The following is a 16,783-nucleotide window of genomic DNA, read 5'->3' as shown; positions in this document are numbered from 1 at the left end:
CCCAAAGGGATCCACCAGAGCTGGGGGAGCAGTTCCTTCCTTGCAAGCACAGCGTTGAAGTGTGTGAAGGCACGGAGGGTGGGAAAGCACTGCTTATGGTGGCTGGAGGGCAGAGGATTTGAATGCAGCAGGGAGGAGATGACACACATCAAAATGCCCCCTATATCATCCTTGATTAGAGCACTGCACAGTGTGGTGCTGTGAGAGGGTGATACAGGAGAACCAACACACTCTTTTCTGTTTTAGCAGTCACTTTTGTATGGAGCAGCACAGCAGAGACAGCACCTTCAGCCACAAAACCAGTTGTGGGCACAACAGCTTGGACCAGCTTAGCCATAACATGGCTGATGTGGTGGTGGGGCAGCGCTGGAGGGCAGGGACAGGGCCCCTCGGGCAGCCACAGTGGGATGAGCCCAGGTGGAGCTTGTCTGCAGAGATGTTGCCCAGGTGCAGCACACCTGCAGTGATGAGACCAGGCTGATCCTGCCGGGGAAGGATGCTGGTCTGGCATGATCCTGGCAAGTATGGCAAGAAAGCTTTAAACTATAGCATTGGCCAGACCTCCTGGTGGCATCTTGTGGAGAGGTAAGTGGGCTAAAAGTCTGAACAATTTTTTAAGTAGTATTTTCTCTGCTAGGGAAGAGGGAATAACCTCTGCCATCTGTGCTGCACCAGCAGCTCAGTGGGCTGATGAACTTGTTCTAGTACTTTCTAGTGCTTCTCTAATACTCCACCAAGGGGGTCTGTCTCATTCCCCTGTTTTGTTTGGGTTTTTTTGCCTTGTGTGTTTTATTTTTGTTTCATGGGTACCTACTAAATTTGTATTAAGAGTCTTCCCCAATTAGATTTAACTGCAACATTATTTACTTCCTTGTGGCCTGTTTTTTGGGAGAGTCTTTGTATGTGAAAGAATTAGAAAGGAGATGTTGGGCTTCACTACATCCTCATCTACTGTACTCTAAAGACTGGATGGATCCTTGCTTGTTTGTTGGCAAAATGATTGTGCAGGTGTTATATAAATATGTAGCCATAATAAGTATACACTGTGGGCCATCTCAAAGTATTTTACTTGATGCTGCTGCTAGCAGGTAGTATTAATGTCTGCAAACCTGCATTGCAAAATCCCCCTTGAAAGTAAATATCAGGGGCAGGATCAGCTGCTTCAGGACTGTGGCATTGTGTGTTGGGCACCATGGAAACATCTCCTGCTGGTAACACAGCCCTCTGCTTGTGCAAAGTGCCTCTGGAGGGAACTGCTGGCTACAAGGAATATACTTTTACTAGCAGTTAATTTCTACCTTCCACAAAATCTGGAGTGAAATTACTGATTAAGATGATGCCTGGCAATTATGCTATGATAAATTAATTGTGGAGGCACACCCCAATGTCTGCAATTCTGCAATTGGTTTTGGCCAGACTGCATGGATTTGTGAGGGGAAGAAAGGTGATGGTGTCTTGTGAGCAGCACGGCTGAAATCCTGGCACTCTGCTGCAGTCTGACATGGGAGCAGGTGCCTCCCTTTCCATTTGCGTAAGTGAAATTGAATGTGGCTTCTTCAGTCCTTTCTTACATCCTCTCTCCTTTCTGAGAAGGTTGTGCTTCTTCCCCTGTTGAAAGGGAAGGGATTTAGCATAACATTGAATAGATATATTAGAGGCATTTTGCAGCTCCTTGCAGCTTATGTATAAAAATACTGAAAATCTGTTTGGTACTTGCTGATATTAGTTCTTTTTAGGTAATTATTAATGCCTTAACATTAATATCATGTTCTAAGCTTGCTTATAAACTGAAGAGCTAAATGGGTTCAGCTGTTTCAAGTGGTGTGAGTGTGCTTTGCCATGGCAGTGTGGCTGGCCTGGAGCTCCAGCTTGTGGCTTTCTGCAGGTGTGTGTGAACTACACCTTCACTGTAGCAGTTCAGCTACAAATCCATAGGAAAATCTTTTCTTTTTTCCCTTCTGAAAACATGGTAATGAAAATGTTTAAGAAGAGACTGGTTTTACAATGGGTTGGGATAATGCTAAAAATAAAATTAAAATCCTCTTTTAAAATGAGATGTAGATACTGTTAAAACTGGGTGTTCCTAGTGTGGACTTACATGTGGTTTTATATCAGTTTTTGTGGTAAGAAATGTGGAATCTTTGGGTGAGCAGGCAGGAGCTCTTTACTAGCTTTGTGCTGTTACCTGCTGCTTCAATTCCTCTTCAGGTTCCTTCATGGACTTTGAATTTTTTATCTTCAAGAATTGGGTAGAAATTCACAAATTTCATGGTGTTGGAAAGCTGTGCACTAGAGCTGGGTCAGCTTTGTCCTCTTTTGAGGAATAGTGGCCCCTCCCTGTCCTAAACAGGGCATCTGCCTTGATGTGAGGCCCCACTTTCCCTGACTCTGGATGTGAATGGGTTTTACTGGGATTTATCCTATGACAGGTCCCGTCTCAGCTCTACAGAAGAATGACAGTATTAGTATTTTAAGAATATGCGGTAGAAATAAAACCTGTACTAAGATGCTACAAGAAGTAGAATAATTCTACCTAAGCAATAGACCCTTGGAACTTACAATAATAAAAGCCAGTCTCTGCTTATCACTTGCCTGCTCTTCTTCCTCAGAAATCATGCTCTTCTGTTCAAGTCAGACACACAACAAATAAAGTCTCGCCAGACCTACAGTTCAATAGAGAAAGCAGCACATTTGGTGTTCCTCTGGAAACCCTTTTACAGGATGCAACACAATGTGGGGTTCCTTCTCTTGTGACAGAGATGGTGGAGTACCTAGAGGTATTTGGTAAGTTTGTTTTCCCTGTTTGGCCTCTAAAAACTGTTATTCTTTATTTAAGCTGTATTTTTCAGCTATAAATGCTGAAAAAAAAAAGAATCTGTATTTACAAGTACTATGCTTTCGTAAAGGAGCTCTTGCTTTTGAGCCTCAGTTCTCATCATACTGAGATGTTGCTTACTGTTTTGTCTTTCCTAAACAGGTCTGGAGCGTGTTGGTATATTTCGAATTGGTGGTTCAGTAAATAAAATCAAGGAACTGAAGCAGAAATACAATCAAGGAGAAAAAGTTGACCTTATTAATGATGGAGATGTTGATTCTGTGGCCAGTCTTCTGAAGCTCTTTCTGAAAGAACTACCAGTGGCTATTTTTCCAGAAGACATTTGTTCTGGCTTGCTAAAAACTTTCCAAGGTACAGAACCAGGCACTTTCTGAGCTTCTGTCCTTTCTCTGGCAGTGAGAGAGAGTGTGTTCAATGCACCTTCTCTAAGAAAGGTTTTATGTTTCCTTAACCTGAGACTGATGTTTAATTGCCTGTGATGGACCAGGTTTCTATGAATTTGTCTACAGTCACTAAGACTTTTGGACTCCCCAGCATCCTGTGGCAACACAACTTGCAATTCAATCCTGATTTTGAGAAAGCACCTGTCTGCAAGCTTTCTTTTCAAAATATATACCTTACTTGTACCAGAGATAACATTTTTATTTTTGGTCTAATCACTATCATAATGCTGCTCATGTCATAATATAGCCATTGACTCCTCTCTTTTCCAAGCTGAAGGCTCTTTCTTCATTTAACATTCCCTGTTACAGGAGCTTTTTTTGTACATCTCGGTTCTAATTTAGAACTTTATTTTTAATTAGTATTTATTTTGCTAATCCTCCTGTAATCTTCTTGGACTGCAGTGGGAGAAGCAGCATGAAGCTTTCAAAATGCAAAAGCAAGACCATACTTGCAGCAAAACATTGCTTAGTTCCCTATTCATATCTATAATGGCTGATACAATGTTTTCAGACAATTGGACCCAGTGATTTTGACTGATTACTAACTCAGGTGTTTACATACAAATAAGTGGGTTAGATTACAGGTTGCTTTTGTTCTAGGTGCCAGTATAAGTGTTTGCAAAGAAAAAGAGAAAAGGAAAGAAAGAGACAGGAATCAATTTCATGAATTGTGAAATTCTATGCTGGAAGATCTATGGTTTTTTGAAAGCACCTCATTTTTCTTTACTCTTAATTGTCTTGCTGGGTTTTTTTTAAAGTATTTTTATTTTTCCCCTTCCCCATCCTCTTTTCCTTTTCTCTCATTAATCAGTTGAGCACCGTGGGCCTTAGCCTGTACAAAATGTATTTTTAGGGCTACAATTACCCTTTAGGCCATGATTTGCTATGCACAATGTCAAAGCTATGCAGATGTGTCCTGGTGATCTGTGAAAAATTTGAGCATCAGCTGCCAATTACTGAGCAGTACTGTCATCTCAATTCTAATAGCCAGGAGACTTCATCCTACTAATTCTGAACTGCTGATCAAATGGAGTTGCTTGTGAACCCATTTTCTGTCTTGTTAACCTTCTTTGAAGAAGGAGAACCAAGAAAATGCTAAGTACCCCCAATTTAGACTTTTAAGCACATCTTGTGTAACTACAGTTGCATATTTATAGAGCAAAGATGTTTTGAGTCTGAGAGCTACCAATTAGTCAGGAAATGAAGATGATGTGGGGTTGAAATGGTACAATTTCTTATTTCCCTTAATGAGAATCATACAGTATGTGTAAAATCTCTCAGGAGAGTTAAGGCTGACAACCCTGTGTCATCTTTAAAGACAGCTTTAAGGATTTGGGTACATGACTACTGCCTGCAATTCCATTAAGAAAACAGCAAGTGCTGGATAATTCTGTCATAACAGGAAGTATAGCAGAAACAGTGTATGTGAAATTCAGTATCTGGAAAATCCATGGTACGTAAATATTCATTTGTGAAAATGGTTGTCAAAATTTAGTGTACAAATTATTTGTTTGGGACATATTTGTTCTACACTTTGCTCTAATATATTCTAAAATGTCTTTTCAGATCTATAGTAATGTCTATGATGAAATTGTGTTGGTTTTAGGAATATCTGTCATAATTTTTTCCCCCAACAGAGCACAAAATCAACACAACAGAATGCATAGAGAACCTGAGACAGTTGCTCAGCTGCCTGCCCAAAGCCCATCAAAACCTTCTTCAGTTCCTGTCTGCTTTCCTGTTAAAGGTAGCAACATACAGTGCAGTGAATTTCATGACTCTGGAAAACCTCTCCATTGTGTTTGGACCTGCCCTGTTCAAGTGAGTGCTCTCTATTTACCCACCTTAAACAGAACTGCCAGGCAACACTTTACAATGAAGTTTTCTGTCATAACTGTAGGGCCAAATGTAAGAGGAGCATTTTGAAAGGTAAATCTTTATTTTATGGGCAGATGTGATGGGTTCTGAGGTGGCTGACCACTTTCATCATGTTGGGCGCTGCCTAGGCAAGTCCAGCCTCATGTTAGAAACCATCTGAAGAGAAGAGACATGAGAGTTGAAGAGCTCTTTAATGAGAACTTCTCCTCTCTCCTTATCCAAGTGTCATGGAGGCTACTTAGTGTTTAGACTTGATTCAAAAAAGATAACATTGACTTTGACTCTGTAATGGCATTAGATAACAGAGAAATTCATCTCTTTTATCAAGAATGAGAAGCAACTCATTCTGCCCTTGCCACTAAAATACAAGTTGCCATCCAATCAACAACCCCCTGAGTGTTCAAGCAGTGAGTGCTTGGCTGAAGCTACAGAAGGTGTGTCTGGGATGATGGTGAGTGGACACAGAGCTGGATGTTTAAAGGGGAAGGCAGGACATGTGTCATGCAAGTCAAGGTGGTGAGAAAGAATAGCCTAGTGTAATCAGAAAATGGAGGATTTTGCAGTGCAACTGAGATGTTGATGCTAGAGGATGTTAAACTGTTCATAGCTGTCTCACAATTTATAAATCTTTGTTTTAGTGGATCATAGTCATGCCAGCTTAATCTGAACTACAAGGCAATGCCACTTTATAAAGTATATATGTTAGCAATTAGTATCTCCTGTGCAGTAAAAAAAAGCCTTGTTGTTCACTTTTTTGTGTGTACATGGCAGGCCAAGTTAATTTTAAAAGTATATATTCAGCAAAATTTGTACCCAGCATACTGGAAATCTATGACAGGCTTTGTTTTGGGGAACCAGACTCTTAAACCTTGCTGCTGTTTCACAGTTCTGTGTCTGCTTTCCTGCTCTGTGGGTTTATTATCTGGTGTACCAGTATATGACCTTTGCAGGCAATATAAATTTGTATCTTTAGCACAAATATAGTCAGGGAGATGAATCTAGCAATGTGTGATGTGGTAGGAGTTATGCCATTTGCTCCTGTGAGAAGAGACTTCACCATGGATGGTACTTGGTGATGGGACAGAGCAGTTTTGTAGCCAAACCCCAAGTTCCTTAATATCTGCTTGCTAGCTAGTAAATCAGTGTAGACAGATGAAGTTTATTTCCCAGTGTGGAGATACTTATAAACAGGTAAAAGGCCTTCACCAAGACTCTATCTCTTGACTTCCTCACTAACTCAAAAAGGACTTCACTGACAGTTGCTCTTCTGCTATAAGGAGACCTTTGCTATCACCTGGGGTTTCTGTGTGTGCACACACATGTAAGAAGACTTAGTTCCCTTATTTCCACTCCCAAATGGTCTGAACATGGGCCCACTGATTTCTGCATCTGCACATGAGAATCCAGTTTGCTCCCTTATTGATTGATGAGTTGCTTCAGTTTACAAATGTCCAACTCTTCTGGGACATGGTCCAGCCATTCCTGAACAGATCCATCTGCCTTGTTTTTAAAGTACACTTAATTCCAAACTTAAGTGCTTGTGGGAATGACCTGTCTGAGAAGCACCAGGTTTCCCTGCCAGTGACTTGTCAAGACAACAGCTACCATGAATAGAAGTATGTCTGCCCTATAAATGTTATCTACAGCTTTTTAGTCATTCTGATCTCTCCAGCTCTAGGAGAGAAATCAGTAAGTTTAGAGCTCATTTTTTGTGAAGTGTTTAAGTAATGCTGTCCTTGGAGGGTTACCTCCTAGGATCATAAAAATAATTCACATTTTTATTAGTTGGGTGGAGAGAAGAGCCTTGCAATTGGTATTTTCTCTCAGTGAGATTGCTGTATCTCTTCCTGCTGAATGACCTGAGGCCTTCAGTGATTCAGAGTAAATCATTTGTATTGTCCTGTACAGCAGCAAAATTCAAGGTAGTCAGCTGTGGCAAACCACATCTGCTGACACAGGGGGAAAAGTCATAAATATCCTTTGTCTTTCAGAGCCAGAATTAGTGCAATTATCTGACACATCATGAAACATTTGGCAGCCAGAGTGCAGATGCACTGGAAACTGAGACCTTGGGTAGTACTTGCTATTATTGCTCAGTTGAAATGTGAAGATTACAGGAAAACCAACTCTAGATCTAATCTAATCTGCAGAACTCTGTGCAATTGCTGGATATTAACCTCCTGCATATAATGTCAACTCCACTCATGGCATTAATCCATTGCAGGTGTTAAAGCTGGTCTGCTTGTATTCTGGCAATCTGCATTTTTGTGCAATTTCTTCTTCCTTCTTTGACATTGAACAACTAAACTAGGTCATTTATAAGCTTTCTTACTTTAAATTTCTTATCTATTTATATTCAAGTGTAAATTCTCTCTATGATTATCACCTGACTCAATCTTTTGACACTTTTATTTGTGGAGACCTTCCATGCTTATGGTTTCACTGAAATGACCAAGCAGGGGTATTCAGTAGTCTGAACATGGACCAGATACAGGCCTTGGGGACAAAAAGTAGAATATTAAACTTGCTGCTCATTATACTTTACAAGCTTAAACTGCATATACCTCACAATTAGTAGCTATGGTAATTGCAACAGAAAAAAAATACAAGCCTTAACAGAGCTTTTATGTTGAAAGTGTAGTTGCAAGGTCAAAGAAAATTATTATCATGGATTTTAAGTGCTAGGAAATTGATACCACTGTTTGTGTGAAGCTGAATGTTAAATAAGCTGCCTCTTACCTATTTTTATTCCCTTGCAGCCCCTTACTTGAATGCAGCTTACATTCAGTATTTGACTGACATCATATTCATATTGGGAGAATTCTGTTATGTTATTTGTATATGTGCTTCCTGTTCAGGGTTGTGGGACCCAGAGTGGGAATATGAAAAGAAGGTATGTTTTAGAAAAAGCTTAACCGACTAAAATGTTTCGGTTTTACCTTAGTCTTCTTTGAAAAGAGATCCTTCTGATTTCCTCTATTGGCCTTCCTTCCTCATGCTATTTTTTTGTCCCATAAGACTGAGTTAAGCTATCTTCTCTGTTGTTAAATTGCTTCACCATCACCATTCATGTGGTTTTTCATTTGGATTTTAGACCCTGGCATCTGTTTCTGATCTTTTGTGACTCAGTCTTGACATTGCATGATGCAGCTTTCATGTCCTCACCTCTCTGTAGGTAAGGGAACCAAAGGCATAACTTGCAGGTCAGGTCTCAGGCTGGCTACTCCCCAGACTTTGCTCAGCTCCACCCTTCTCTAACTTGGCTTGTTGACTTCTTTCTCCTCATCCTCTGAACTATTTATTTCTCCTGCTGTTCCTCCCCCTCATGATCTGTTTTATGTCCTCCTGTCCTCTGTAATGCCTCGGAAAATGTGTTGCTGCACTTCTATCAGAGATTGGACTGATGTTAGTGAAATTCCCATGGATACTTTGTTATGCTTCGGCTGGGTAAAGAGGTTTTGGTGCTAACCTCAGCAAGTAATCCTTGCACAAGTGCACAAACAGCTAGCCAGCCAGCTGTTTGCTGCTGCTCACTTTGACTCATTCTTTCTGTAAATTTGCAGCAAGCCTCTGCTGGAACCTTGGCAAATCTCCTGGGCAAAGCCAAGGCAAGGGACCGTGTGGATTTTGTAGCTTGCGCTCTGTGGCAAAGAATTTTGAAAAGTTTAAAGTCAAGGAAACCAGTGGCTGATTCCTGATGATTGGGTCTTACTTGTTCCTTATTCATATTGAGTGTTCTCCTATCTTTAATTTGCACTAAAACTGATTGCAGGACTTTTATAGTGAAGTGCAAAATATACTTCAGTAGCTGTGCTCTTCCTAGATTTTTTTTCTTGGAATCATATTCCTGGATTTAGCAGCGTGTGAGCCTGGTTCCCCTATTGTCAACCTGATAATACAGTTCCTGCCAGCAGCAGAAGCATCTGAAGAGGCAGGGAGTGGTTATTTTATGAAATTAATTAACATCATTGTGGAAGGTGGCTGCACAGAAAACTAAAAATGTATTCTTTATATTTGGAATAGATACCTGTTGCCACCCATGAATATCTGCTGATGAGACACTGCCATATGGAGCCAGCTGTAGGGTCACATCCTGTCTATAGCTTTGGTTTGTTTTAAGGTGAAAGGAGAACTGGGAACCTGAAGCACAGGCTGCTGGTAAGGGAAGTGGGACTCAGTAAGTGGGGTGAGAGCTGTTTATCTTCATGGGTAGCCCATGCACTGTTCCTTGGAAACAGATGTCTAATATAAAGAAAGAAACTAAAAAAGAAGATAAAAGACTGAAAATATTGCTTGTATAGCCTGTGAGTTGATGGTGTTAATGTTTGGGTAAGTGATGAATAAACTCTTGGGATTCTTGTATGCAGGAAAAGCTGTTGCTCAGTCAACTAGGTTTTACTTTTGCAGCCTTGCTTTTTGTGGGGAAACTAGGCCTATCCCAAGAAAAATAGGAACCCAAGAAGGAAAAATATTGATCAACCCTAAAGAAAATGATGACACAGCAGTTTATCCTGTAAATCTGTCTGTGTTATACCTGGCTATAACTCTGCTTAAACCATCTCCTTTCAAAAGGAGCCCAAACTCAAGTTTTTACAGAAACAGTAAGTTTACAAAAGAAGAACAAACATGAATGAAAGCAATTGTACTGGCCCCAATGTGTGTATTTGTACTTTAAAACTGCAAATGAATAATGAATGTCTGATTTGGCAAACAGAACACTGGTGAGTTCGTGTTACACATTAGTCTCTAGAGTTTATGAATTTCTTGTTTAAATATTAATATTGTGCTGAGTGGAACCAAGTTGGTACAGCATGGCTGGAGAAGCTCCATTAAGGCCACAGCATTTATGTAAATGTTCTCCAAGCTTCCAAATAGTTCACAGGGGGAATACACAGGTTCTTCAGGGAATGAGAGTAGAATCCTATGTAAAGAATCCCTTGACTTTAATTTATTCTGACTTAGCATGGATAGCACAAGTTCAACTATTATTTGCTTTAAAAAATAGATATGTGGGGAGAGCAAGAAGGAAAGGAAAAACCCCAAACCCAACGTATTAATGTGGGCATCCAGAAGATCCACTGCATGATGTACCTGATGTCTGTGGATTTATAAATAAGTACACTGAAGCAGTTTGTTACCTATGTTTTTTTTCCCTTTTTCCAGACAGTTCTGGTAATAAGACATTCCAGTGATCAAAGCTCACCTTCATAAGCTAAGCTAGAACAAAACTACTCTCTTCAGCCCAATGTCAGCGAGTGCTGGCAGATTTCTAGAGCCTTTTTTTTTACTCTTGTTCTCTTCATCCTTGATTTTATGAACTTTGATTCTGAGTTCCTGTCAGGTTCTAACTATTTTGCTGTGCTGCCATAGGACCATTGCAGCAAACTGGAGCTCTGTCACTGTGAAGGTCTCAGTGGTGTGAACCCATCAAACTGTCAGTCCTTGTCCCAACAATTGCTTATTGGAAATGGAGCTGGCACTCGGTTTTCTTTTTTATTATTCAGTCACTCAACTGGCTGCTTTGCTGAATTATCTTGGGTACTGGGTGTCTGTCTCCCTGTGTGGCTCTTGATTAGTCCCTGATCTGAGAGCTCCTATACTTAATCCATCTTCTCTTCCCTTAGGGTTCCTGTCAGTCCCTTGGCTTGTGAAGAGCAAAGGCTTTACAATGGCCTTCTGCTGTATTTGCTTCAACACCACGAGATGCTTTTTGTTGACCTGAACCCTTGCTTCTCACAGAGACAAACAGATGGCCTTCAGGTAAGAAAGTTAGTGATTGATTCAGCAAGTAATCAAAAGTGCTTCATTAGGTTGGAACCTACATAAGGAAATATATTTGCTTATACACAGCGTAAGTAATGATTGTCGCTTATTGCCAGCAATGTAAATATTCATGACATACTTTAGCCAGAGAGAAAACCTGGTATTTAAAATTTTGATGTTGGAAAAAAGGTGTAAGTGCAAAAGCAAAAGGTCAAGAACTAAATTTGAAATTGTTCCACTTTAAATATGTTAATGCCAACTTTTTTAGATCAAAGCCACTGAGTTTTTCCTCAAGTGAAGCACTTTTTATTTTGTGTGTGTTTGTCTGTACATTAATGATGCAGGAAAGGAAACCCAGAAGCTTTGAAATCCTCTCTCCTTTTTCAGAAGTCACAGTGTGTGTTTCAGCCTCTCCTTGGGCATTTTCTTTTGTAACATGTTGTTAGTACTTTGATTCCTTTTTTTTTTTCCTCTTTGTCGAAAACTCCTGGTGACAGAAACGTGATAGACAAATGCTAGTTTAGGGAGAGGGTGAGTAGCAATCTTATTTTCAGTCTGTGATGTGATGTATCTTTGGTGCTTAACTTGAAATTGATTTTTAGAAAAAGACATGAAGGAAGTGTTGTAGAAACACATACAGTTTATTACTGCACTGTGCAGTTCCCACTTCCTTGTGGCTTAGGACTACACTGACAGCAGCGTTACCAGGTCAAGGGATGGGCAATGAAAGAGGTTTGCATTGCATGTCTATGTACATAATGCTATTTGTGTTTGCTCCTTAATTTTCTGTCTTCTTTCTCTGAGTATCTCTGTTAAGAAAAACCATCTAACTTCAAAGTCAAATTCAGTATTTAGAACATATTATATATCTCAAACAGAATATTGAGACTATAACGCTCCTTGGGAGCTTTCTTTTAAAATAAAACCTGTACAAACGTAGGTACAAAGAACAGAATATACTGATCCAAGGATGTTTCTAGAATATTGCTGCCATGTCATGGCCACAAATCTAAAACAGGGACTTTTTCGCACTAAAACAGTGTTGGAGCCCAAACCTCTGGCTCCCCTTTCTCTCTGAGGAAGTCCCATGTCACTACCACCTTTGAGAATTTCTGCAACCTGTACTCAAATGACCATACAAAGTCAAAATATGAGCTGTCTCATTGTATCTGCTTCTGCTTGCAAAGCTAGAAGAAGTTGCAAAGGTACTGGAGAACCAGGAAACTTGGCTTTCTGTTGCAGTACTTTTGTTTTAGAACCAGCTTCATTGCCTGTAATTCTGCAAAATGTCACAATCTGTCTGGGATTATGGTGTTGTGGGAAAGAATTCTGCTGAAAAGGTCCTTTCAAGTTGTCTAATAAAACCTCAGACAAGGCATAGCCATGGGGCACTCTCCTGCTCTGAGGTAAGCTTATGAAAGAAGTCCCATCTGTGGGTGAGAAGGGATCTCAATATTCTGTGGCTGTTCTTGTTTTTGTAATTTCTGGCAGGAAGTTAAGCACATTGGATAGGTATCTTTCATAATATAACAATTGCTCAAAGTCCATTAAACTGGAAACATCAAAGTTTGGTTTACAAACTAAACATATTAAAAGGGCATGATTTTGTTCCAGCAAAGAAAACAAAAAGTGAAATGGCAAACCTGGCTCTGATTCCTTGTTGCATCCTGGAAATGAAACTTGCTTTTATTGGCTTTTACGTAGATACTTGCATTTGGACTGCTTAGTTCCTGTGATTTCTTTTGTTTTGTTTTCAGGGTTATTTTGCTGTTGTTGGGGTGCCTTTTTTCTGTTGGTTTTTTGGTGGTTTTTTTTCCACTTCAATGTTTTAGGTTAAGTTGATGGGGTTAAGCCATAGAGCTGACACAGGCTTAACCCTTGGGTGTGTTGTTTGTCGGCTGAGGTGGGCAAACTGATTGTTCTGAACAGAGTTCTTGGTGTCTCAAAGCACCAGGAGTCATCCCAGTTCCTCTGTGTCTTCAGGCTGAGCAGGCTGGCAGACTGGCAGATGAATTTGCAAGTTTTTGAAATGAACCAGTTTAATAGTTCAGATCTATTACTCTGTGCTCATAATAGACTATTCACAGCCACCTATTCTATCTAAAGATAGAAATTTAAAAGTTATATCCAAGCTATGATGTATTTTAAACTCTCCTTTTTCATGATCATTGCATGTTGTAAAAATGTTGGGTTTTGTTTTTTTTTTTTTCTGTAAAATAGTCATAATGCTGTAAAATCCTGCAGGGTGGAGTTTGTTTGTGTGTGTGTTTTCTTAATAGATTTTGGTTTTAATATTTTTTTTAATTTTCTCACCTGGGAAGTCACTAATATTTAAAGGTGACCTATAACCTTCTGTCTTGGCTCACAAACTGCACTGGTACTAGGCTGATTTTCCCATTTGAATTATATATTTCTTCAAAAAGAGGTTAGACCCTGGAGTATTTCTTTTGACCTGAGGCCTCTCCAGATAACTGTGTTTAACCCAAGGCATATGCCTGACAAGATTATCTTAACTTCTACAGTGTAATTTAATTATGAAGCAAACCTTGCTAATAGCAATTTGTCTTGCTGTTTGCCCTCATCATTTCTGAATCTTACATTCTTAGATGAAAGCTGACTGTGGATTTCTTATTTTTTTTTTTTTTTTGCATCTAGTACAACAGTGTTTTTCCATGTGTTCTTTTTGTGAAGAAATCAGATAAATCCTTCCTGAACTGTGCACACCACCTTTGTCTTGCAAACAGAGGCATGACTTTAGGGGTGCTTACAAGCCACTGCATGTGTCTCCATTAAAGCATGGGTTTGGTTAGAAGAAATGCCTTACACCCTGAGGAAAGGAGTCTTATTTCTTGTTTTCTTCTCTTCCTTTGTCCTTCTGTCATGCTTCACTATGTACCAGCAAGGCTGCAGGGATGGCCTATTGAATGGATCCTGTGTGGCTGCTCCTTACAACCACGGAGCCCCTTATAAAGGGATTGCGGAGATCCAGGGGATGTGGAGGTGGAGCTGGACAGTTCTATGCACCTGCAGGTTGACCACAGACGTCTCAGAATGAAATTCTGAAACTGCAGTGTGGTTTGGAGCTGGTTAGAAGAGTCTGAAGAGTGCAAATAAATATTTCATGGATGCTTTATCTACTGACATTATGGCTTTATTGGGAAGACTTTTGTGGTCTGGAGAGTTTTGTTAGTCTTGTGGGTTTAGCCTTTTTCAAAGAGGAGATGGATGTTTCGAGATTAAATCTGTTCTCTGAAAAAAAAATGTGGCACCTCACTCCCTTCTGAAGTTGCCATAAAAGAGGATTATGGTCTCCTAAATGGAATTTCCTCACTTTGGAGCACAGCAATAATTTAACTGGTGTTTTCCTTTGCTAATCCCATGACAATTCTGTTGAATTAGCTGAAGCATTTCAAAATAAAAGAACAACCAAACAAACAGACATTATCTCAAGATCTTAAGTTTCCAGGTTAGACTAAATTGTCTTGTTAAAATGTTTTTTCCTGGATAGGGGAAAGTAGATCTAATTCCTGTTTGTGGCTCTTAACGTTTTTTTCTTAAATGTAAAGTAGGAGAGGTGTGGATTGCTTTCTCTTACTTAAGTTCTTTACTTAGCAATGACATTTTTTAGTAGGGTTTAAATGTGAGCATAGCAAAGCCTGCATGTACCATGTGAACTCCCAGGAGATTTGTTAATTTTTCTGTAGGGATTGCTGTTACATTGTAGGAAGACTTAATAATATTTCCCATTCCACAGAAAAACTATTTCCTCTCATCTTTGTAAATTTGGTAAAATATGAACTCATTAAACATTGTATTTTAATTTTCTATTTGAATACTGACCAAACTAGAAGACTGGATGAAAAATGCCATACATAGAAATCAAAGTAGGATCTATATCCCCACAAAAAATTGTGGCAAATAGATTGTAAGATATTTTGTCTTTGTTTTAATTTCTGGAAAAGCAGTGCAGAATATGTTACTGACCGTAGGCATAAGGATTTGATAAAAACTGCTGTAGGTTAGGTAAGTTTGACTTAATGCGGCTCAAGTGGATGTGGCTGAAGTACTCACTACTCCTTCTAGGCCTTCAGTGCCAAAGCTTTTCTGCCTGTGGGTGGAGGGACTAGGGCATGGAGGGAGCAAGGTCCTTTCCTGTGCTGTGCCTGGGATCTGCAGCAGCCTGTTCTTTGTGCTGGAGAGCTGTAGCTTGGAAACCACAAGTGTGCCTGGCCTGCCTTTCTGGTGAACTGCAGGGTGTGGAGGAAATGTCACTGATCTAAAGTTTGCCCCAGCATTGCTGGGGGTTTCTCTGGGCTTGCTGTCCAAATGCTCTGGGATACTGCTGTCACACTTCAACCCCACACGTGGGTTTTGCCCCAGTCTCGTTTTCTCTCTTCCCCCTTCCCACATATGTAGAATTTTTTTCTTTTTTCTCTTTTTTTTTTTTTTTTTTTCTGGGGAAGGATGCCTTAGGGGAGAAGCTTGACAGGAGAGGGTGTGCTGTGTGTGACATGAGGCACACCACAGGCTGTGCTTTACTGTAACAAGCAGCTTAAGCACAGGGAAGAAGCTCAAACTGAAATACTGAGGCTTTTTCCTCCCATCAATAAGAACAGAGCAGGGGCAGCCACACTTGCTGATTGTATTGATTGCTGTCTGTTCCTCGATAAAAATGTAAAGTGTGTGAGAGGGGAAGGTCTTTCTAAAACTGGTCACTGATACAGGCCTTTGCTGGCTTGGAGAAATTCTGAAGGCAGTAAGGGTACAAAAATTAACTCAGTGGAAACTTGTCTTGGTTACTCTCAGTCTGTGAATGCCCATTTTCAGTGTGGCTAAGAATAGAGCATAAAGCTCCCAGCAGAGCCACACTCAGAACTTGCATAGATTGCAGATGAAGGAAGTTTATGTGCAGTTTGTGAAGGGGAGCAATACCTGCTGTGTTCAGAGTGGCAGCCAGTTGCTGTGCTTACTGACATCAGTATGCTACAAGGGAGAGGGTTATAATTAATCAGCCGATGTATCCACTGGGATAGTACAAATCTCTGCTTTCAGAGGATCTGTGTGGTCTTTTTCTGATGTTTAAAACGTTTGCACCCAACACTAAGCCTTGTGACTAAGATTTTTCAGGCATCTCAGGGCTGCAGTAGAGGATGGAGCTGGCAGTGTTTTCTTCCACTTGGTGTCAGCATTGTTCTCTTTCACTCCAGAGTTGTTACTCTCTATGAACACAACCCTTTAATATGTTCTAAGTACCTATCTTAAAATTAGGTATTGCATTTCTATTTTTGTAACATATCAGAACACCAGCCTGTTCCTTCCTCAGATAATTATCTGATGGCAGAGAGGCATGAAGGAAGGGTATGAATTCACCTCCAAACCATTATGAAGTGCAAGTGGTTTTTATTTTACACTATGTCACCTTTCTTACCTCAGCAGGACTGCCAATGAAATCTCTTACTACTTTTGTATTCCTTTTCTTTGGTGAACACGGGCAATTTGATTTGTTTGCTGCTGATTGGGGCCTTTTGAAAAAATAATGTCAGAAGTGAAGTCTTTGATAGGAAAATCAGCCCTTGGGAAATTAAAAGTATTGTACTCAAAGGCTTATGCTATACAAGCATCAGAGTTTTTCAGCCTTTTAACTTGTCTTTGACTGTAAGAGTAGAGGTGGAAGAAAGACATTTTTATGGCTTTCATTTCATGCAAGCTTAGGGTCAGGAGTGGGAAATGGTTTCAGAAAAGCAGGCAAGAAATGTACAATAAAATATGAACCTGAAAAAAATCACTTTAAAGAAAAAGGAGAAAATCCAGCTTTTCATTTAACTGCATTTAATTGTAATTATTTACAGAGCTGTGCAACAGT

The 16,783-nt window shown here is 40.0% G+C and overlaps 1 protein-coding gene across 1 annotated transcript; it reads left to right on the top strand.

The window, feature by feature from the left end:
* The first annotated feature begins 1,450 nt into the window (after positions 1 to 1,450).
* Positions 1,451 to 11,218, top strand: LOC139675458 (protein FAM13A-like). Its single transcript, XM_071563098.1, has 6 exons — positions 1,451 to 1,531; positions 2,610 to 2,784; positions 2,978 to 3,187; positions 4,917 to 5,100; positions 10,782 to 10,917; positions 11,189 to 11,218. Exons 1-6 carry the CDS (start codon positions 1,502 to 1,504, stop codon positions 11,216 to 11,218), a joined length of 765 nt encoding a protein of 254 aa, XP_071419199.1. The 5' UTR covers positions 1,451 to 1,501.
* The last annotated feature ends 5,565 nt before the right edge of the window (positions 11,219 to 16,783 follow it).

Source organism: Pithys albifrons, chromosome 9, assembly GCF_047495875.1.
Source record: "Pithys albifrons albifrons isolate INPA30051 chromosome 9, PitAlb_v1, whole genome shotgun sequence".
Taxonomy (NCBI): Eukaryota; Metazoa; Chordata; class Aves; order Passeriformes; family Thamnophilidae; genus Pithys; species Pithys albifrons.
Note: the sequence above shows the minus strand (reverse complement) of the source record. Positions and strands in the feature narration are given on the sequence as shown.